The sequence below is a fragment of the Macaca mulatta genome, chromosome 17, assembly GCF_049350105.2.
Source record: "Macaca mulatta isolate MMU2019108-1 chromosome 17, T2T-MMU8v2.0, whole genome shotgun sequence".
Lineage (NCBI taxonomy): Eukaryota > Metazoa > Chordata > Mammalia > Primates > Cercopithecidae > Macaca > Macaca mulatta.
In genome coordinates, this window is record NC_133422.1 from 2,376,063 (window position 1) to 2,398,029 (window position 21,967).

The 21,967-nt window shown below is 43.9% G+C and overlaps 1 protein-coding gene across 5 annotated transcripts in view; it reads right to left on the reverse strand.

The window, feature by feature from the left end:
- Window positions 1–10,457, reverse strand: part of ZDHHC20 (zinc finger DHHC-type palmitoyltransferase 20) — an 88,526-nt gene extending 78,069 nt beyond the window's left edge. For all 5 annotated transcript variants that reach the window (XM_001089163.5, XM_015120727.3, XM_015120725.3 and 2 more), the window contains exon 1: window positions 10,208–10,457. In XM_001089163.5, coding sequence (XP_001089163.3) covers window positions 10,208–10,325 — 118 coding nt within the window. In that variant the 5' untranslated portion in view covers window positions 10,326–10,457. The remainder of the gene's footprint in view (window positions 1–10,207) is intronic.
- Between the last annotated feature and the right edge of the window lie 11,510 nt (window positions 10,458–21,967).

Consider the following 21,967-nt stretch of genomic DNA (forward strand, 5'->3'; position numbering starts at 1 on the left):
ATCTCCCTTCCCTGACTCTCTTTTCGGACTCACCCCGCCTGCACCCAGGTGAAATAAACAGCCATGTTGCTCACACAAAGCCTGTTTGGTGGTCTTTTCGCACGGACGTGCATGACACTGACCTCAGGTGATCTGCCCACCTCGGCCTCCCAAAGTGCTGGGATTACAGGCGTGAGCCACTGCACCCAGCCGGTGCAGATTATTATAGTCATGTTTTTCAATCTTTTACACTAAGCAGAGATCATGGGGTTTAAAGGAGTATAATAGTTGCAGTAGTAGTGGTGAGAAGCAGCTGTATTTTATACATTTAATGACAGGACATGCTGATTAACCAAATATAGAATGACTTTTCAACCCAAGAAGTAGAAGGATACAGCTGTCATTTACTGAGCTATTAGGCGCAGCAGGTTCAGGTGAGAAAAAAAAGAAAATCAAGAGTTTTGTCTACAATGCCTATTAGATCTCCAAGCAGAGATTTAAACAGATTAGAGTTTGGAGTTCACATACTGCTACTTCTCTGCTGGTAGGTGGGAGTGGGCAGAGAAGCAGCCAGGCTTTTATTTGCATGACTAGGCAGAAGTTCTTCTCAACAGTCTGACTTGGTTTCCAGGTTGTCCACTATCTTTTACTTCCACATTTCTTGTCTTTCAAGAAAGCAGGGAAGCCCCAAAGAAGGTTTAGTTTATGTGGGGAAATAAAACAGATCTTTTTTTCATTTGAGTTTAGGAGGGTTTTTAAAAATATATATTTACAGAGCTCTTTCAGACCAGTTTGCTATCTGGTAACACAGAAAATAATACCAGGACAGATTAACTCACTAGTAGTCACGAGAAAAAAAAAAACTTTTTCTTCAAAAATAATAAAAGTAAAAGAGAAGGCTAAGGTCACTGCAGAATTCAAATAAATAGGTCTTCTGGCCACTATCTTTCAAAGGCAAGTTATCTAGAAAATTACTACTCTCACATCTGAAAATAGATGTGAAAAGATAAAATTAATAAAAAGGTTTTTTTGTTTGTGTGTTTGTTTCGGAGACAGGGTCTCACTGTGTCACTCAGGCTGGAGGGCAGTGGTGTGATCATAGCTCACCGCAGCCTGGAACTCCTGGGCTCAAGTAATACTCCTGCTTCAGCCTCCCAAGTAGCTGGGACTAGAGGTGGGTACCACCATGCCTGGCTAATTTTTTATTTTATTTTTGTAAAGGCTATTGCTATGTTGCCCAAACTGCCCTTGAATTCCTGGCTTCAAGCGATCCTCCTACTTGGGCTTCCCAAAGTACTGAAATTATAGGCATGAATCACCATGCCTGGCCAAAAGTTTTTTGTTTTTAATTCACATTTAACTTTTCCTATAAGTATACCAACCATTGAGAATAAGATTTAGGGAAACACGTTTTTTTAAACCATGTCGGCATAATTTCAAAGAATCACTGTTTCGGCCGGGCGCGGTGGCTCAAGCCTGTAATCCCAGCACTTTGGGAGGCCGAGGCGGGCGGATCACGAGGTCAGGAGATTGAGACCATCCTGGCTAATACGGTGAAACCCCGTCTCTACTAAAAAACACAAAAAATTAGCCGGGCGAGGTGGCGGCGCCTGTGGTCCCAGCTACTCGGGAGGCTGAGACAGGAGAATGGCGGGAACCCGGGAGGCGGAGCTTGCAGTGAGCCGAGATCGCGCCACTGCACTCCAGCCTGGGCGACAGAGCGAGACTCCGTCTCAAAAAAAAAAAAAAAAAAAAGAATCACTGTTTCATAACCCAAAACAAAGACTGTATGTAGGACCAATAAACCATTTCATGTAGCCTTTACCACTAAAGATTGTGAAATACATGTTTTGTAACTATAATTAGTATTATTATTCTAGATGTTTGTGTGTCCCAACATTCAAACATGATTCAAGTGAGTTTACAAGACTATGATTCAATTCAATTCAAGTTATATTAATTTAAAGTCTACTAACACTAGGCTCTAATGGATACAAGAACAAACAGGACCCAATTATACTATAAGTCTTGTAAGCAGGATTATTCAGGCACATAAAGAAATATAAGAAAGTGCATACTTTTAATTTATATTCTAATTCAATGTACAAATGATGTGGTGAGGCTTACTAGAAATATATTCCTAAATAAAACTGGGTATGTTTTAAAAACAGAAAAATACAAATTAGGATGTGAGGTTGAAGAGTAGGGGAGAAATACTGATACATAATACACAGATAAACCTCAAAAACATTATGCTATGTAAAATACACCTGACAAAAAAGACCACTTATTGGCCAGGCGCAGCGGCTCACGCCTGTAACCCCAGCACTTTGGGATGCTGAGACGGGTGGATCACCTGAGGTCAGAAGTTCAAGACTAGCCTGACCAACATGGTGAAATCTTCTCTCTATTAAAAATATAAAAAAAACTAGCAGGGCATAGTGGCGCACACCTGTAGTCCCAACTACTTGAGAGGCTGAGGCAGGAGAATCGCTTGAACTCGGGAGGCGGAGGTTGCAGTGAGCCGAGATCGCACTACTGCATTCCACCCTGGGCAACAAGAGTGAAGTTCCATCTCAAAATAAAAAAAACAAGAACCAAAAAAACACTTATTGTATGATTCCATTTATTTTTTTCCCTTTTAAAATTTTTCTTGGTTTTTATGCTAATCTTCTCTGTACCCTTCCAATTTTAGTACATGTGTTGCAAGCATGTATTATTCCAGTAGTATGAGATATTCAGAAAAGGCATTTGGAGACAACATGGATTAGTGGTTGCCTTGGGCTGGGGGTGGGAAGAAGGATTAACTGTAAATGGGCATGAGGGATCTTAATGTTGTGATAGAAATGTTCTAGAAATGGATGGTTGTGATTACTCCAAAACTTGGCAAATTTACTAAAAATAACTGCATTGTACATCTTAAATTAGTGAATTGTATGATATGCAAACTGTGTCTCGATAAAGTTGTCTTTTAAAAACCAAAGGCAAAATTAAAACTTTTACAGACATACAAAAACTGAAATGATTCAGTCCAGCTGACCTGCACTACAATAAACGTTAAAAGAGGCCCTTTCAGGCAGAAGGAAATGACACTGGATGGATTTATAAAAAGAAATGAGGCCGGGCGCGGTGGCTCAAGCCTGTAATCCCAGCACTTTGGGAGGCCGAGACGGGTGGATCACGAGGTCAGGAGATCGAGACCATCCTGGCGAACACGGTGAAACCCCGTCTCTACTAAAAAATACAAAAAACTAGCCGGGCGAGGTGGCGGGCGCCTGTAGTCCCAGCTACTCGGGAGGCTGAGGCAGGAGAATGGCGGGAACCCGGGAGGCGGAGCTTGCAGTGAGCTGAGATCCGGCCACTGCACTCCAGCCTGGGCGACAGAGCAAGACTCCGTCCCAAAAAAAAAAAAAAAAAAAAAGAAATGAAGAGAACTAGAAATGGTAACTATAGGAATAAATGTATATATTTGGGGTTTTTAAAAACTAAATCTTTAAAAGCTATTAATATAATCAGCCGTTTAAACACAGTAGCAATATAGTGTGAGGTTTACAACATATAAAATGCGCAACAATAGCGTACAGGCAGAGATGGAAGAGATAGAAGTATACTCTTATAAGGTACTATATATGAAACAGTACATAACTTGAAGGTGGACTATAACTCAAAGATGCATGTTATAAGCCCTAAAGCAATCAATAAAATAACAAAAAAAATTACTAGTAATAAGCCAATAAAGGAGATAAAATAGAATCATTTTTAAAAATCAAAATAAAAAAATTGTAAAGATCAATTAATTCAAAAGAAGGTCAAAGGAGGAAAATGGAACAAAGAAGAGGACAGAAAATAAAACAAATAGCAAATGATAGACTTAAGCCTAACCATATCAATAATCACATTAAATGTAAATGATCAAAACCCCCCATTAAAAGGCAGAGATTTTCAGGTTGGATTTAAAAAGACCCAAATATATGCTCTTTACGAGAATCACAATTTAAATATAAGACATATACACATTAAAAGGACAGAGAAAGATACACCATGCTAACAATAATCAAAAGAAAGATTAGTGCCCATGTTAATATCTGCCAAAGCAGATTTTAGAGCAAACAATATCACCGGGGATAAAAAAGTCATTTCATAATGTTAAATGAGCCAATTGGTCAATAGGATATCACAATCCTAAATGTTTTATGCACCTAATTACAGAGATGCAAAATACATGAGGCAAAAACTGATAGAACTACAAGGAGAAATAAATCACAATTATAGTTATACCTCTCTTAATAACTGAGAGAACAAACAGAGAAGAACATAGAGGACTTGAACAACACTACCAACTTGCCTTAATTGACATTTATGGAGCATTATGACATAACAGAATACTCCACCCAGCAACAAAGAGCACAATACATTGCTGAGTACAGACACATTTTTCATAAGCACACATGGAACACTACTCAGACCACATTCTAGGCTCTAAAACAAGCCTGAATACATTTTAAAGGATTTAAGTCATACAAAGTATGTTCTCTGATCACAAGGAAATTTGAAATCAATAACAGAAAGATATCTGGAAAACCCCCAAATAAATGGAAACTAAATCCATGGGGTCAAAGATGAAATCAAAAGTGAAATTAGAAAATAATTTGAATTCTGAAGGGTGGAAGCTGCAGTGAGCCAAGATCACGCCATTGCACTCCAGCCTGGGCAAAGAGTAAAACTGCCTTAAAACAAAAGAAAAGGATCTGTTTGTTCTTTGGGAAAGGGTCTTGCTCTGTAACCCAGACTGGAGTGCAATGGCACAATCATGGCTCAATGCAGCCTTGAACTCCTGGGCTCATGGGATCCTCCCATCTCAGCCTCCTGAGTAGGTTGGACTTCAGACACAAGCCACCATGCCCATCTAATTTTTTGTATTTTTTGTAGAGAGAGAGTTCTTGCAGGCATGGTGGCTCACAACCGTAATCCCAGCACTTTGGGAGGCCGAGATGGGTGGATCGCTTGAGGTCAGGAGTTCAAGACCAGCCTGGCCAACATGGCAAAACCTCATCTCTACTAAAAACACAAAAATTAGCCGGGCGTGGTGGCACATGCCTATAATCCCAGCTACTCAAGAGGCTGAGGCAGGAGAATTGCTTGAACCCAGGAGGAGGAGGTTGCAGTGATCCAAGATCACCACAGTGCACTCCAGCTTGGGCAACAAAATGAGACTCCGTCTCAAAAAAAAAAAAAAACAAAACAAAAAGAGAGACAAGCCTCCCAAAGTGCTGGTAGTACAGACGTGAGCCACTGTGCCCAGCCCAAGAAAATAATTTGAATTGAATGACAACGACAACACAACATACTAAAATTGATAGAATAAAACTAAAGCAATATTTGGAGGTAAATTTGTAGGACTAACTAACTAAGAAAGGGCTCAAATAAATGACCTTGGTTTCCATATTAATCTAGAAAAAGAGCGTATTAAACACAAAGCAAAAGCAAGGAGACAGTAAAGATCAGACAGGAAAACAACAAAACAGAAAAGAGAAAAATCAATGAAATAGAAAACGGGTTCTTTCAAGATCAATAAAATACTTCAGAATCAACTGTGTCAAGCTAGTGTGTACAATGACAGTGCTTAAGTTATTTATCTTAATCTGTCTCTAAATTTGAAGAAGTTATGCAGGAGACACAAGGAAGTATTTGGTACAGACTCAAAGGTTAGAGTCCGCTCCACAAATTTGTCTGAAAAAATATAAAAGGTATACCTGTCCTTGGACAAACAACATAGCTCTTTTGAACAATACTTTCCTCAAAAGTAAAGGGACTGAATGAAATTATCTTTTTTGTTGTTGTTGTTGAGACGGAGTCTCGCTTGTCGCCCAGACTGGAGTGCAGTGGCCAGATCTCAGCTCACTGCAAGCTCCGCCTCCCGGGTTTACGCCATTCTCCTGCCTCAGCCTCCCGAGTAGCTGGGTCTACAGGCGCCCGCCACCTCACCCGGCTAGTTTTTTGTATTTTTTCTTTTTTTAGTAGAGACAGGGTTTCACCGGGTTAGCCAGGATGGTCTCGATCTCCTGACCTCATGATCCGCCCCTCTCGGCCTCCCAAAGTGCTGGGATTACAGGCTTGAGCCACCGCGCCCGGCCAAGATTATCTTTAAAATCTCTTTAAGTTCTAAGATTCTCTACATGCAAAGAAGAGATACACATCTACTAACAGCTCAAGATGACCCGAACAAGAAGATATTCTGATAAAACCTTGGGAACCAGAATTAGCACTTTCCTCAAAAATAACCATCTTGACCAAAGAGAAGAAGTTATTCAATCCACTCATACTTTAAATATTAACCCTGGGGAAAAAAATTATAGAATTTCTGTCTAATTTAAAATCAAGGACCAATATTACTAATTACTTAATCTTTGCTTCTCAGCTTATCACTCCTGTGAGATGGCCATCTTACATGCATTACCCTCTTCCTCAATTTCGTCCTTAGTATTACTTCTGGTGAAGTGGGGGGGGGTGTGTGTCTCTAATTACAAAATTAGGAAGTTACAGAAGGTGAGATGGAATGAGGGCCTCTTGGTAATCAACAATTTGTTCAACTTACAGTGGGTCAGGTATTTTTATTGTCTGAGATATTTAGGAATCTTCTGCCGCTGCCTTTTAAAAGAAAAGTACTTTATATAAATATACTATATAGGCCGGGCGCGGTGGCTCAAGCCTGTAATCCCAGCACTTTGGGAGGCCGAGACGGGCGGATCACAAGGTCAGGAGATCGAGACCATCCTGGCTAACACGGTGAAACCCCGTCTCTACTAAAAAAATACAAAAAACTAGCCGGGCGAGGTGGCGGGCGCCTGTAGTCCCAGCTACTGGGGAGGCTGAGGCCGGAGAATGGCGTAAAACCAGAAGGTGGAGCTTGCAGTGAGCTGAGATCCGGCCACTGCACTCCAGCCTGGGCGACAGAGCGAGACTCCGTCTCAAAAAAAAATAAATAAATAAATAAATAAATAAATAAATAAATATACTATATACAGGACTGAAATCTGCCCTGAGTGTCCAGATCTGGACACCAAATAGATTAGTCATTCATTGTATAGTGGTTAACAGCATGGGCTTTGGAGCCAAAACCCTTGAATTCCAATTCTTACCATATTACTTACTGGCTCTATAACCGTAGACAAATTAACCTTTATGGGGATCATTATTAAGATTAAATGAATACATACATGTAAAGATATAATTATGATCTTCTCCTCCTAGTTTGATAGAGAATACCATAATCTAAGAACATCCTATAGGCCGAGTGCAGTGGCTCATGCCTGTAATCCCAGCACTTGGGGAGGCCAAGACGGGTGGACTGCCTGACGTTAGAAGTTGGAGACCAGCCTGACCAACATGGTGAAACCCCGTCTCTACCAAAAATACAAAAAAAAATTAGCTGGGCGTGGTGGTCAGCGCCTGTAATCACAGCTACTTGGGAGGCTGAGGCAGGAGAATCGCTTGAACCTGGGAGGCGGAGGCTGCAGTGAGCCAAGATCCCACGCACCATTGCACTCCAGCCTGGGCAACAAGAGTGAAACTCCGACTCAAAAAAATATATATAAATAAAAAAAAATCCTATAAAAATTACTAAAACAGCACTTTTAATTAAAACTCACACTTCCCTCCATTTAAGTCCTCCTATAAATATATCTATACATATTTCAGTGGGAGGGTCAGTACTTACGAAAACAAATACATACAAGTAGTTTAAAGGATAGTTTTAATATGAGTAAATACATTTTTATGCTCAACTATTTTATATTCCAGTGACACTGCAGACCTCCCAAATTCTCTCTAGTTAAAATCAGATAACTCAGAACTTAATACAGCCTCTACATAAGACCTTTCACCACCAAATATTTTAAGATTCTGCCAAGCATCAGGCCATAGTTGTAGAATGTTTTAACTTAATGAAACTGTAGGATATAATCTCTCCGGTATGGGTCTCAAGCCTAACTAAGTGATCTCCAAAAATATGCCGACCCCTTTATCCCCCTACACCATTATGGCCCAAACAATTACAGTTCCATTGACCCTCATAGCTCACTCAAGTTATATGAAAGAACGGAAAGATGTGGGTCACGTTCCAATATTAACAATTGTGGACCTAACCAAAAGGACCTATTCCTCAGAGTCTCACTTCCTCCACCTGTAGAGATACCTGTGCTCTCACATACTGAAAGAATTAAAGGAGAGGGTGAATGAAATGTTCTCTCTATCCCACTAGCACATGGCATTTCTCAATTCATGTTCATTGCACTTTCTTTATTTGAAGCAGGTGAAAGAAATCAGAAGCAATTTAAGACTTTCCACAGCAACGCTTGGTCTCATTTTTTAATATTTTTGACAAAAACCATCTACAGGTTAAGCTGTGGAATCTCAACATAAAAGCACATTTTTAGTGCTCCTTCAGCTTTACTTCAAAACCACTATGGGAATTAAAATAGAGTAGGAATAATCTTCTGATGGAATAGGAATGATATAACTTTTGGAATAAACGCTCACTTCACAGTAAATAAGAAGATTAAAGGAGGTATCATCATAAGTTGATGAGAATCCTATGATCACTATCACTTTCTGGAAGCAGCTCCCAGAAATATTTAAATCTAGTAATTTTAATAGACTCAAACATCATTTTTAGTAAACATTCTGGTATCCGAAAGGATGAGACTAAATAATGATATTGAAAAGATTACTATTATTTGGAAATGCATTCCACAACTAATTTATTCTGGGCCTACCTGCAGGGATAGTCGTCTCAAAATTAAGCGTTCTATAGGTACAAAGTAATTTTAAGAGTGGATGTTTTAATTTTAAAACTTACCCTTAAATTTTCTGAACCAAAGCATTCTCTTCCATGTATAGAACTAAGGCTTTAACCAAATACTTGGTTGAAAGCTGTACAAATCCAAATATAATTGAAGTCTTGATTCTGCCACTTTCAAGAGTGGGTGGTACAAATTCTTCTCATTCATAACATTAGTTTCTAGCTCATGTGGTTCTTTATTCAAAGAATACTATTAACAGTCCTTCATAAAATGGTAGATTCAGTCTAAGGACTAAGAGTAGATCATTCTGGAATAACAAGGGATTACGTTTACAAACACCACTTACCATTTGGTCCTAGGTTTTCATAAAAAATTGATATAGGCAGCGGATGTACACAGAACAACCTAGGTGAGGCTGGTTTAAGTGTAAAATATCCACATACTCAAAGTCTGAGAACAATTGACTTAAGACAAAACAATCTTGGAGAAATTGCCCAATATCACAAATATAGCAGTCACCCCTAAACGGTGTTTTGATTAATGACAACCAATTTCCTTCAATCTTAAAGGCAACCAATTCAAGCCAGCAGGTTAAATCCTTGAAGTACACTGCAATGCTACTCCTTTTTTCCAGGGAATCAGGTGAGAATTTTGTGCTAAGAACTAATCACGGAAATGGAAGTAACGAAAACAAGACGCCAAAATATGAGTATAAGAAATATAAGCCTCCTTAATAATCAGTCAAGAAAAAGATAATCAGGTTACGTCTCCTCCCACCCATTCGTTCTGTCTTAACCTTTTGCAAAAGTCGGCTGGATTCAGAGGAGAAATAAATGAACTTTACAACGAGTCAAGTACCACCAAAAAATCAAAAGCGGCAGCTCACTAGTCCTCCAGGTCTGACCCGCCTCCAGCCCGAGGCCACCAAAAGACACACCTCCCTTCCCCCAACCCGCCGCAGCCGGCTCTACAGGTAACAGGCGTTTCTTCTCGCGCTGTTTGAACAAAAACAATCCAGGAGGAACACGTTTGGTTTTTTTAAAAAATGAACAAAACCCAAAAAGGCCACAAACACAACCTACACCTTCTAAGAAGAAGCCGGACTACTCCCGTTCTGCACGTTCCTCCCCAGGAGGATGTGGACCCCCCGGGTCGGCGGGAACCAGGAAGCTCTGGGGCCTCCCTGGGCCAGACCCGCACCCGGGAAGCCGCCGCGAGGCTTCAGGAGCCCCAGGTCGCCCGAAGGCCGCGCCGCAGGCTCGAACAAAGGGCGGGTGCAGCGGCCTCGGCGCTTCCGAGCGCGGTCGGGGCCGGACGCCCGGCGTGCGGCGCCGGCTCCACAGAGGCGGCGGGCGCGGGGCTCCGAGGCCTGTCTCGCGCCCGAGCCGCGGCCCGCGCCCGCCGCAGCCCCCGGGGACGGTACTCACACACGCAGAGCTCCACCACGTACGCGTAGTAGGACCAGACGACCACGAAGGTGATGAAGAGCACCGGCACCCAGCCCACCACGCGCTGGCAGCAGCGCCACAGCGTCCAGGGCGCCATGTTCCGCGGGCGGCTGCCGAGCCCCGCGTCCCACCGTTCTGGGGAGCGCGGGAGCCCCGGCGGCGGCGGCGGCGACTCGGGCGCTCCGGGCGGCTCCTGGTCCAGCTCCCCTGCCTTCGAGGCAGGGCTTGTGGGAGCAAAAGTCCGAGGCGCCGCCGGGACTCCTCCCGTCCCGGCGCCCGGCCAGGTCCCGCCCCCACCCCACATCCCGTGGCCCCCCTCCCCCCGCGTCCGTCCCCGCCCGCCCGCCGCGGGCCGCGGGCCGCCCCCGGTCTCCGCGCCGTTGGGGGCGGGGCTTCCGCGGCCGGGGAGGCCGGGAGGGGGCGGGGCCGCGGCTCGGGACCGCCCATGGGGCGTGGCGGGGCTGGATGTGGACAGGCTGGGCGGACGCGGGAGGTCGGGGCAGGAGGGGAGAAAAACACGCCCTTGATGGATGAGAGGGACAGGGGATGGCCGTCGTGGATCGAGACTCGTTGGGGGAGGGAGACTATGGAAATGATTTCATAGCTGATTTGTGGATCTTGGGCCTCTGTGTACACAAGTTGCTCCACTGGGGTTCCTGGGACATTGAGTAGTTGAGGCACCGTTTCAAACATGACAAAGCCATTCCCCAGTCAGTGTGCGAAGAATGCACGTTGTCAGAAGGCTCCTCCTGTGATTTTTATGTCCATCTTGGCGGAACCCCTCCGTTTCTTGAAGATGGAATGGTAGATATCTGTAATTTCGGGTGGAAGCCGTGTAGGGTCCATCAGTTTGATTCGTAACCCAAATTTAAGATTGAGTAGCAAGAAGGAAAGAGCATGTAAATGGCCCTCTCGTCCCGCAAACGACTACGGAAATTTAAAGAATTTATTTACCACTTGAGATTGCTAAGCAATGACGATAATCATATAGAACCCAGAAACATCACTGTGAAGACTTCATAATGCAAGGTCAGACGCATTAGAAGGGATTCCAGGCCGGGCGCGGTGGCTCAAGCCTGTAATCCCAGCACTTTGGGAGGCCGAGACGGGTGGATCACGAGGTCAGGAGATCGAGACCATCCTGGCTAACACGGTGAAACCCCGTCTCTACTAAAAAATACAAAAAAACTAGCCGGGCGAGGTGGCGGGCGCCTGTAGTCCCAGCTACTCGGGAGGCTGAGGCAGGAGAATGGCGTGAACCCGGGAGGCGGAGCTTGCAGTGAGCTGAGATCCGGCCACTGCACTCCAGCCTGGGCGACAGAGCGAGACTCCGTCTCAAAAAAAAAAAAAAAAAAAAAAAAGAAGGGATTCCAGACCGCAGTCTTAATACCAGTTCCTGCTACTAGCATTCAGTTTTGGTTAGAATGAGTTTTTGTGTTTGTTTTTTGAAACAGGGTCTTCTCACTCTGTTGCCCAAGCTGGAGTGCAGTGGCGCGATCTGGGCTCACTGAAGCCTCGACCTCCTGGCTAAAGCAGTCCTCCTGCTTCAGCCTCCAGAGTAGCCGGGACTACAGGCCCACCACCATGCCCAGCTAATGTTTGTATTTTGTGTAAAAACTAGGTTTCGCCCTGTTGCCATGCTGGCCCTGAACTCCAAGGCTCAAGGAGTCCCAACCCCTCTCCACCTCCACCTCCCAAAGTAGTGCTGAGATTACAGGTGTGAGCCCCCATACCCGGCCTACACTGAGCTTTAAATTAGCTACTGCTCACTGAAGTCTCCATGAAGAAGACTTCTCCCTTTGCAGTGTCAGAGAAATGTAGCAAAAGCGAGTAATTATTTAATCACTGCATACTGCTGCTTGAGTAATAAAGCTTGTATAAAAGATTCTGTTACCCCCATTTTGTGCCTTAGAAGTCCTATCAGTTAGTGGCCTAGTCGACAGTAGGTTCAGGGCATTCAAGTGGTTCAGGTTCAACTAGTTTGCCAGAGAGGCTGCTTGGGAGGGTTAGACCTCAACATACAATTCGGATGGACGTGGAAGAACATAAAGCCCTTTCTCCTCTGTCATCTCTACCTACCAAAATCGTGCTGCTAGAGCTCAGCACAAAGCCATGTCCTTTACAAGCCCCAGGGCTGTTAGAAATGATCTTTCATGACATTTTGTTTATAACCCAGCTATAAAACTGTCACATTCATTTTCTAGGGTGACTATAACAGAGTACCACAAAACGGGAGAATAATAGAAATTTGTTGTCTCACAGTTTAGGAGGGTAGGTGTCCCAAATCAAAGTGTTGGCAAGGATATTGGATATGGTTTGGATGTGTGCTCCCTCCAAATCCCATGTTGAAATGTGATCCCAATGTTGGAGGTGGGACCTGGTGGAAGGTACTGGATCATGAGGGTGGATCCCTCATGAATGGTTTCGTGCCATCCCCTCGGATAAGGGGTTCCTTCTCTAGTAGTTCATAAGAGATCTGGTTGTTTAAAAGAGCCTGATCCTTCCCCCAATCTCTCTCTTGCCCCCTCTCTTGCCATGTGACACGCTCGCTCCCCTTTCCCTTCTGCCATGATCGGAAACTTCTTGAGGCCTCACCAGAAGCATGTGCTGTCCCCATACTTTCTGTACAGCCTGGAGAGCTTTGGGCCAATTAATCCGCTTTTCTTTATAAATTAGCCAGTCTCAGGTATTCCTTTATATCAGTGTAAGAACGGCCCAACACAGCCATGCGCCCTCTGAAACTCGTAGGGGAGAATTCTTCTTTGCTTCTTCCTAGCCTTTGGTGGTGGCCATTAGTCATGGCCTCCCTTGGCCTGCAGTGGCAGTGGCATCACCCCAATATCTACTGCTATCCTCAGGTGGAATTCTCCTTTCCTGTCTCTCCCCTTATATGGGGTTAAGGGCCTACCCTACTCTAGTATTGCCTCATCCTAACTAATTACATCTACAACTGGCCCACTTCCAAATAAGGCCACATTCCTTTTTTTTTTTTTTTTTTTTTTTTTTGGGTAGAGTCTTGCTCTGTCACCCAGGTTGGAGTGCTGTCACATGATCTTGGCTCACTGCAACCTCCACCTCCCAGCTTCAAGTGATTCTCATGCCTCAGGCTCCTGAGTAGCTGGGATTACAGGCGTGCACCAACACGTGCAGCCTGTATTTTGTATTTTTTTTTTTTTGAGACAGAGTCTCGCTCTGCCGCCCAGGCTGGAGTGCAGTGGCCGAATCTCAGCTCACTGCAAGCTCCGCCTCCCGGGTTTATGCCATTCTTCTGCCTCAGCCTCCCGAGTAGCTGGGACTACAGGCACCTGCCACCTCGCCCGGCTAGTTTTTTGTATTTTTTAGTAGAGACGGGGTTTCACCGCATTGGCCAGGATGGTCTCAATCTCCTGACCTCGTGATCCACCTGTCTCGGCCTCCCAAAGTGCTGGGATTACAGGCTTGAGCCACCGCACCCGGCCAGTATTTTGTATTTTTAGTAGAGATGGGGTTTCGCCATGTTGACCAGGCTGGTCTCGAACTCTTGGAGTCAAGTGATTTGCCTGCCTCCCAAAGTGCTGGGATTACAGGCCTAAGCTACCTCGCTCAGCCAGTAGTTTTGATACTCATTAAAATGTGTGATCTTGCCTACTACCTTGTAAGGTTCTGGAAGGTAGAAAGTATTTCTTGCACACCCACAGTGACTTGCAGTAGAAAATATTTAGTAAGAAATTGTTGAACAAATATTTGAAGTTTTCTATTGTTACCCAGTTACTCCATGAATTAATGTTCTTTTGCTTGTGAGCAATTGGAACCAGTGTCTTAAACCCCTTCCTTCCATTTCCATGTTGGGCTTGTGATTTCACTCCATCTTTGCTACTGGTTTTGACAACAGGGAATCATTTAAAGACTTCAGGCAGTGTAGTGACGTGAGCAGAATTACATTTTATAACAGTCACTCTGACTGTGGTAGGAAGAACGGATTGGAGGGAGGAAAGTCTAGAGGCAAGGAGACCAGTTGGGAGGCTGTCGCAGTCATAGAGGCAAGAAATGATGGTGGCCTGACCTTGATTTGTGGCAGTGAAGAAGGTGATAAGAAAGCTACTTAGGGCTGGGCATGATGGCTCACGCCTGTGGTCCCAGCACTTTGGGAGGCCACAGTGGGCAGATCACCAGGTCAGGAATTTGAGACCAGCCTGTCCAACATGGTAAAACCTCATCTCTACTAAAAAATAAAAAATAAATAAATAAATAAATAAAAAGAAAGCTACTTAGGATTTCAGAGCAGCTTTGATGTACCCACTCTACTCCAAAACATAGCAATGGTAGATAGAAAATAAAAGACAAAGTCAGCCTCAAACCCTCATCCCCCACCTCTATCCCTCTCCATTCTCTAACAAAGGAGAATTGTGCTGATTGATCTCTAGGATAATGGCTTTTCATGGAGACTGGAGGACACCATGCAACTCCCTAACCTGGAAATAAACCAAGTTGCCAACTAGCCTGGGGACTAGATCTGTGGTTTCCCCGTTATAACCACCATCCAGGAACCTCAAAATACCATTTTAAGTTCTAGTTCCGGACTGAGAGCTGGGGAAGAATGAGGGCAAGTAGAGGCAGCTATGAAACGATTAGACAGGGTTTATGGAAACCATGTACATGTAAATGTGGAAGAGTGAAGAAGAAAATACAAACAATTCACTAGTTCAAAATTAAACCACAATTTCAAAACACATGAAGAGATCTAATACTGAAAAAGGATGCAAATAAAAATCAACAATCAGAACTAGAGTTCACTCAAAATAAAATTAATTATGTGAAGAAGGCCGATGAAGACTTTTAAAAACAGTATTCGGCATGCATGTACAAAGAGGTAAATGAAGGAGTAACTTCCATCTGAAGTGCACAAAATTTTGAAACAAAATAGTAGACAAAAATGGGAAAAGAACAGGTAGATTTGGCTGGGCACAGTGGCTCATGCCTATAATCCCAGCATTTTGGGAGGCCGAGGTGGGTGGATCACGAGGGCAGGAGTTCAAGACCAGCCTGGCCAAGATGGTGAAACCCCGTCTCTACTAAAAATACAAGAATTAGCCGGGCACGGTGGTGGGCACCTGTCATCCCAGCTACTCAGGAGGCTGAGGCAGGAGAATTGCTTGAACCCGGGAGGCAGAGGTTGCAGTGAGCTGAGATTGCACCACTGCACTCCAGCCTGGGCGACAGAGCAGGATTCTAAGAAAACAAACAAACAAACAAAAAACAACAGGTAGATTTGAAAAATAATAATTACAAGTCTTTGAAATAAGAAAATATTGCTGTCAAATTTAAAACTTAATAGACAGAATAAAATTCCAATCTGGACATTGTGGAAGAGGGATTTGGCACACAAGGTCCTGGGTCTTGCTTCCTGCTGCAGTGGGCTGAATCTTACTGTGCTGCCCTTTGAATATGTCAAGCCATCCAAGTGGCAGAGGGATGGGCTGGAATATATGAAAAAACATAGGCTGGGCACGGTGGTTCACACCTGTAGTCCCAGCATTTTGGGAGGCTGAGGCGGGTGGATCACCTGAGGTCAGGAGTTCAAGACCAGCCTGGCCGACATGGCAAAACCCCATCTCTACTAAAAATACAAAAAATTAGCTGGGCGCCTGTAATCCCAGCTACTTGGGAGGCTGAGGCAGGAGAATTGCTTGAACCCAGGGGTGGAGGTTGCAGTGAGCTGAGATCGCGCCACTGCACTCCAGTCTGGGCGACAGAGTGAGACTCTGTCTCAAAAAATAAAAACAGAAAACCATAAAACCATGTTTTTGTCTTTCTGCTGATGGGGTTCAGGACATGTTACCCCAATATATGGCACCTTGGCATTTTTTTTTTTTTTTTTTTTTTTTGAGACAGAGTCTCGCTCTGTCACCCAGGCTGGAGTGCAGTGGCCGGATCTCGGCTCACTGCAAGCTCCGCCTCCCGGGTTTACGCCATTCTCCTGCCTCAGCCTCCCAAGTAGCTGGGACTACAGGCGCCCGCCACCTCGCCCGGCTAGTTTTTTGTATTTTTTAGTAGAGACGGGGTTTCACCGTGTTAGCCAGGATGGTCTCGATCTCCTGACCTCGTGATCCGCCCTTCTCAGCCTCCCAAAGTGCTGGGATTACAGGCTTGAGCCACTGTGCCCGGCCGGCACCTTGGCATTTGAGGGAACAGCCAAAACAAGAAGGTCTCTCTAACCCATCCTTCCCTCCTAAAGTAGGCCATAGAAGAATTCTCTGAAGTAGGACCTCATTAGGGAGGTCCCCTTCCTATACCTGGAAGTATATCCTTCAAGACACAGAGATGCCAACAACCTGAACCAAACTGGCCTTGCTAATTCCCCCCTATTTTATTGCTATTTGTCCTCCAATCATACTTCTATATGACTGTCCATAAAAAACACAATTTGTCCTGTTTTTTAGGTCTTCATTTCTGAAGGCTCCTGTGTCACATAAAACTTAAATAAATGTGTATGTTTTTCTCTTGCTAATCTGTCTTTTATGACCGGTGCCTCAGCTATGAAATGTGCACTGGGTGAGAAATCTTCTCTCCCCTACACTACCAACTATCAAAATATTCTTTGAGAACTTCAGAAGGGCCACGGCTTGCTTTAGGAGCAAGTGAGTTCGGAAAAATTGCAAGTCCACACTCTTTAGTGATGCTCTGGGAGGGAGAGAAGGAAAAGGGGCAGGTTTAGGGTGGGATGAGGAAGAAGGGACGTGGAACCGATTCAGGAAGCAGAGGCATTACCTGTGGCTGGAAACCCAGTTTGCTCACTCCTTTAACCTTCCTCCATGTGTGTCCTGCCCTCAACTCTCACCTGGATTAGCTCACAGCCTCCCCTCTGCTGCCCCGACACACCACTGCCCTCCTCCAGCCTTCTGTAAACACTTTTTCATTCCTGTGCTTGCCCAGAAACAAACCTGTTCTGATAACCTTCTTTGTGCCAAGCACTCGGGAACACGGAGAGAAAACGTTTGCTCTTGTGCAGCTTTGGCTCTTTCTTTGTTTTCCATTTGCCTGCAGTCCACAGAGTGAGCCTTTAGAAAATTAAATCTGCCTCATACACTCGAATGGTCCGAATGACGAGGCATTAACGAAGGCTTTGCAGGCCCTGCAGCTCAGCTGCCTTCCTGCCCCACCTCATCTCCATAGCCCTTCCTTCTAGACGGCCTGCCCGGAGGCTGTGTTTCTCTGTGAACCTCAGCACATGTTTGCACAGGTCGTGCTGTTCCATCCGGGAGCTCTGCCCGCAAAAATTTTGGCCCCTTCCTCCTCACCCAGATTCCCCACCCCTCCCTCAGACCTGGCTTCCTACTGAGGGATAAGAAATAAAAATACGCCCCGTGCAACCTGACTGACCAGACTCCCCTCTTGGCCAAGAGGACCCCACAGAAACCTTAAAAACAGTACCTTGCCATGATGGGATGGTAGGGTCACACGCCGCGTTACAGCCCCTCCCTTTTGTGGATTAAACACAACTGATCAGCATTAATGGTAAAATAGAGATCATAAGACTGAGAGAATGGAGTCTTTGTGGCAGTAAGATACCAAATTGGAAACAAGACCATGCCAGGCAAGGGTTAAGCCCTACACTTACAGAATAAATTACGCTCTAACTGCCACAAGGGTTTTTGCTTGTTTGCTTGTTTTCTCTAGCAGCTAAATAAGCACTGGCCTGGAGATAAGCAATATTGAAACAATTACTCCTCTGACCTCCACACCTGCCTAACTGGCCCCTACGCCCTCTTTCCACCAGCTGTGGCTACAGCTTTGATTGGACAAGAGACTGATTTCAGTAACTTTCTCCTGGCAAGAGACCACCGACCATGGACTGGCTCTGGCCGGTTCCCAGAGGCTGTGCACTGAGTGCCTTTGCATCCCTGCCTCACTTTTCAATGCATAGGGCCTGACTGTAATGCACTGAAATAGTTAGGCTTTGTCCACGGCCATACCACCCTGAATGCACCTGATCTCGTCTGAAATATTAAGGTTCCACTTCAAGGTGAACATGGGTCACATATAACATATATGTTTATCCAGTCTGCATGCATTAGGCCTCCCTCACAGATATTTGTAAGATTATCCTGTAACCTACAGAATATGTATATATAGCTAATCTCACTGGGTACAGATCACAGCCTCTCCTGGTTTTCTCTGAAGTGCCTGCTTTTTGTCTCTGCGAGAGGATGTGTTTCCGAGCCTGTCAGGATGACCACCTGCAGGCTGCAACCCTTTATAGGAAATGCAGCTCTTCTCTCCACATTTATAGATCTCATGATTTTTTTAACTTCTAATTTTTGTGGGTACATAGCATGTGTATCTACTTATGGAATATATACGATATTTTGATATAAGCATACAATGTGTAATAATCACATCAGGGTAAATGAGGCATCCATCTCCTCAAGCATTCATCTTTTGTGTTACAAACAATTCAATTATAATCTTTTAGTTATTTTTTTCTTTTTCTTTTTTTTCTTTTTTTTGAGACAGAGTCTCGCTCTGTCGCCCAGGTCAGAGTGCAGTGGCAGGATCTTGGCTCACTGTACCTCTGCCTCCCAGGTTCAAGCGATTCTCCTGCCTCAGCCTCCCAAGTAGCTGGGATTACAGGCACTCGCCATCATGCCTGGCTAATTTTATTTTTTCCTTTTTGTTTTTTATGAGACAGAGTCTCACTCTGTCACCCAGGCTGGAGTGCAGTGGTACAATCATGGCTCAGTGTAAATAAGATTACTTTTTTTGATTTCCAGATTGTTCACTGTTGGCATATAGAAATGCTACTGATTTTTGTATGTTGATTTTGTATCCTGCAACTTTACTGAATTTATCAGTTCTAATAGTTTTTTGGTGGAGTTTTTCCAAATATAAGATAATACCATTTGCAAACAGGGATAATTTGACTTCTTCCTTTCCAATCTGATTGCCTTTTTTTTCTTTCTTTTGATTGCTGTAGCTGGAATTTCAGTATTTTGTTGACTAACAGTGGTGAGAGTGGGCATCCTTGTCATGTTTCAGATCTTAGAAAAAAGTCTTTCACTTTTCCCCCATTCAGTGTGATACTAGCTGGGGGTCTGTCATATATAGCTTTTATTATGTTGAGGTATGTTCCTTTTTTTTTCTTTTTGAGACAGGGTCTCACTCTGTAACCCAGATTGGAGTGCAATAGCATGATCTCAGCTCACTGCAACCTTCACTTCCCAGGTGCAAGCAATTCTCCAACCTTAGCCTCCTGAGTAGCTGGGACTACAGGCATGAGCCACCAACACCCAGCCAATTTTTGTATTTTTTGCAGAGATGGGGTTTTGTCACATTGCCCAGACTGATCTCTAACTCCTGAGCTCAAAATGATTCGCCCACCTTAGCCTCCTAAAGTGCAGGGATTACAGCCACAACACCTGGCTAGAGGTATGTTCCTTCTATACCCAGTTGTTTGAGGGTTTTTATAAGGAAGGGATGTTGTATTTTGTCAATTGATTTTTTAGCATCAATTGAAATGATTATATGGTTTTCACCCTTCATTCTGTTGATATGATGTATCACATTGATTGATTTGCATATGTTGAACCATCCTTGCATACCTGGGATAAATCCTACTTGGTCGTGATGAATTATGTTTTTTGTTTTTTTTTTTTTGAGATGGAGTTTTGTGCTTATTGCCCAGGCTGGAATGCAATGGCAATATCTCAGCTCACTGCAACCTCAGCCTCTTGGGTTCAAGTGATTTTCCTACCTCAGTCTCCTGAGCTGGGAATAAAGGCACCCACCTCCAAGCCTGGCTAATTGTTGTATTTTTAGTAGAGACGGGGTTTCACCATGTTGGCCAGGCTGGTCTTGAACTCCTGAGCTCAGGTGATTCCCACACCTCAGCCTCCCAAACTGCTGGGATTACAGACATGAGCCACTGCACCCAGCTTTAAGCCACCACACCCAGCCTGATATTTTTAATGTGTTGTTGAATTTGGTTTGCTGTATTTTGTTGAGAATTTTTGCATCAATGTTCATCAGAGATTAGCCTGTAGTTTTCTTCTTTTGATCTATCTTTGTCTGGTTTTAGTATCAGGGTAATACTGGCCTCATAGAATGAGTTGGAAGTATTTCCTCCTCTATTTCTAGGAAGAGTTATGACTTTAATCTAAAGGAAATAATTTTTACTTGTTACTGGTCTGTGCAGGTTTTGGATTTCTTTATGGTTCAATCTTAGTAGGTTGTATATGTCTAGGAATGTATCTATTTCTTCTAGGTTTTCCAATTTATTGGCATATAGTTGCTCGTAGTAGCCATAATGATCCTTTGAATTTCTACAGTATCAGGTATAATGTCTCCTTTTTCACCCCTATTTTATTTATTTGGGTTTTGTCTCTTTTTTTTTTTTTTTTTTTTGAGACGGAGTCTTGCTCTGCCACCCAGGTTGGAGTACAGTGGCCGGATATCAGCTCACTGCAAGCTCTGCCTCCCAGGTTTATGCCATTCTCCTGCCTCAGTCTCCCGAGTAGCTGGGACTACAGGCGCCCGCCACCTCGCCCGGCTAGTTTTTTGTATTTTTAGTAGAGACAGGGTTTCACCGTGTTAGCCAGGATGGTCTCAATCTCCTGACCTCGTGATCCGCCCGTCTCGGCCTCCCAAAGTGCTGGGATTACAGGCTTGAGCCACCGCGCCCGGCCTTGTCTCTTTTTTTTTTTTTTTTTTCTTAGTCTGGCTAGAGGTTGTCAGTTTGTTGATCTTTTCAAAAAGCCAACTTTTCATTTTATTGATCTTTTGTGTTGTTTTCCTTGTTTCAGTTTCACTTATTTCTGCTCTGAGCTTTATTAGTTCTTTTCTTCTACTAACTTTGGGTTTGATTTGCTCTTGCTTTTCTAATTCTTTAAGATGCATCATTAGGTTGGTTATTTAAAATTTTCCTTCTTTTTTGATATTGGCACTTATAGCTCTAAACTTCCCTCTTAGTACTGCTTTTGCTATGTCTCATGGGTTTTGATATGTCGTGTTTCCATTATTGTTTGTTTCAAGAAAATTTTCAATTTTCTTCTTAATCTCTTCATTGACCTACTTGTCATTCAGGAGCATATTGTTTTATTTCCACGTTTGTAGTTTCCAAAATTATTCTTGTTATTTCTTTCTTTCTTTTTTTTTTTTTGGAAACAGAGTTTCACTCTTGTTGCCCAGGCTGGAGTGCAATGGCATGATCTCAGCTAACCGCCACCTCTGCCTCGTGGGTTCAAGTGATTCTTCTGCCTCAGCCTCCCGAGTAGCTGGGATTATAGGCATGCACCACCACGCCTGGCTAATTTTGTATTTTTAGTAGAGATGGGGTTTCTCCATGTTGGTCAGGCTGGTCTCGAACTGCTGACCTCATGTGATCTGCCCACCTTGGCCTCCCAAAGTGCTGGGATTACAGGCATGAGCCACCATACCCGGCCAGTTTCTAGTCTTATTCCATTGCAGTCAAAGAAGATACTTGATATTATTTCCATTTTTTGAATATTTTAAGGCCTGTTTTGTGTCCTAACATATGGGCTATCCTTGATAATGATCCATGTGCTGAGAAGAAGAATATGTATTGTGTAGTCATTGGATGAAATGTTCTGTAAACATCTATTATGTCCATTTGTGCTATAATGTGATTAAATCTGATGTTTCTTTTTTTTTTTTTTTTTTTTTTTTTTGAGACGGAGTCTCGCTCTGTCGCCCAGGCTGGAGTGCAGTGGCGCGATCTCGGCTCACTGCAAGCTCCGCCTCCCG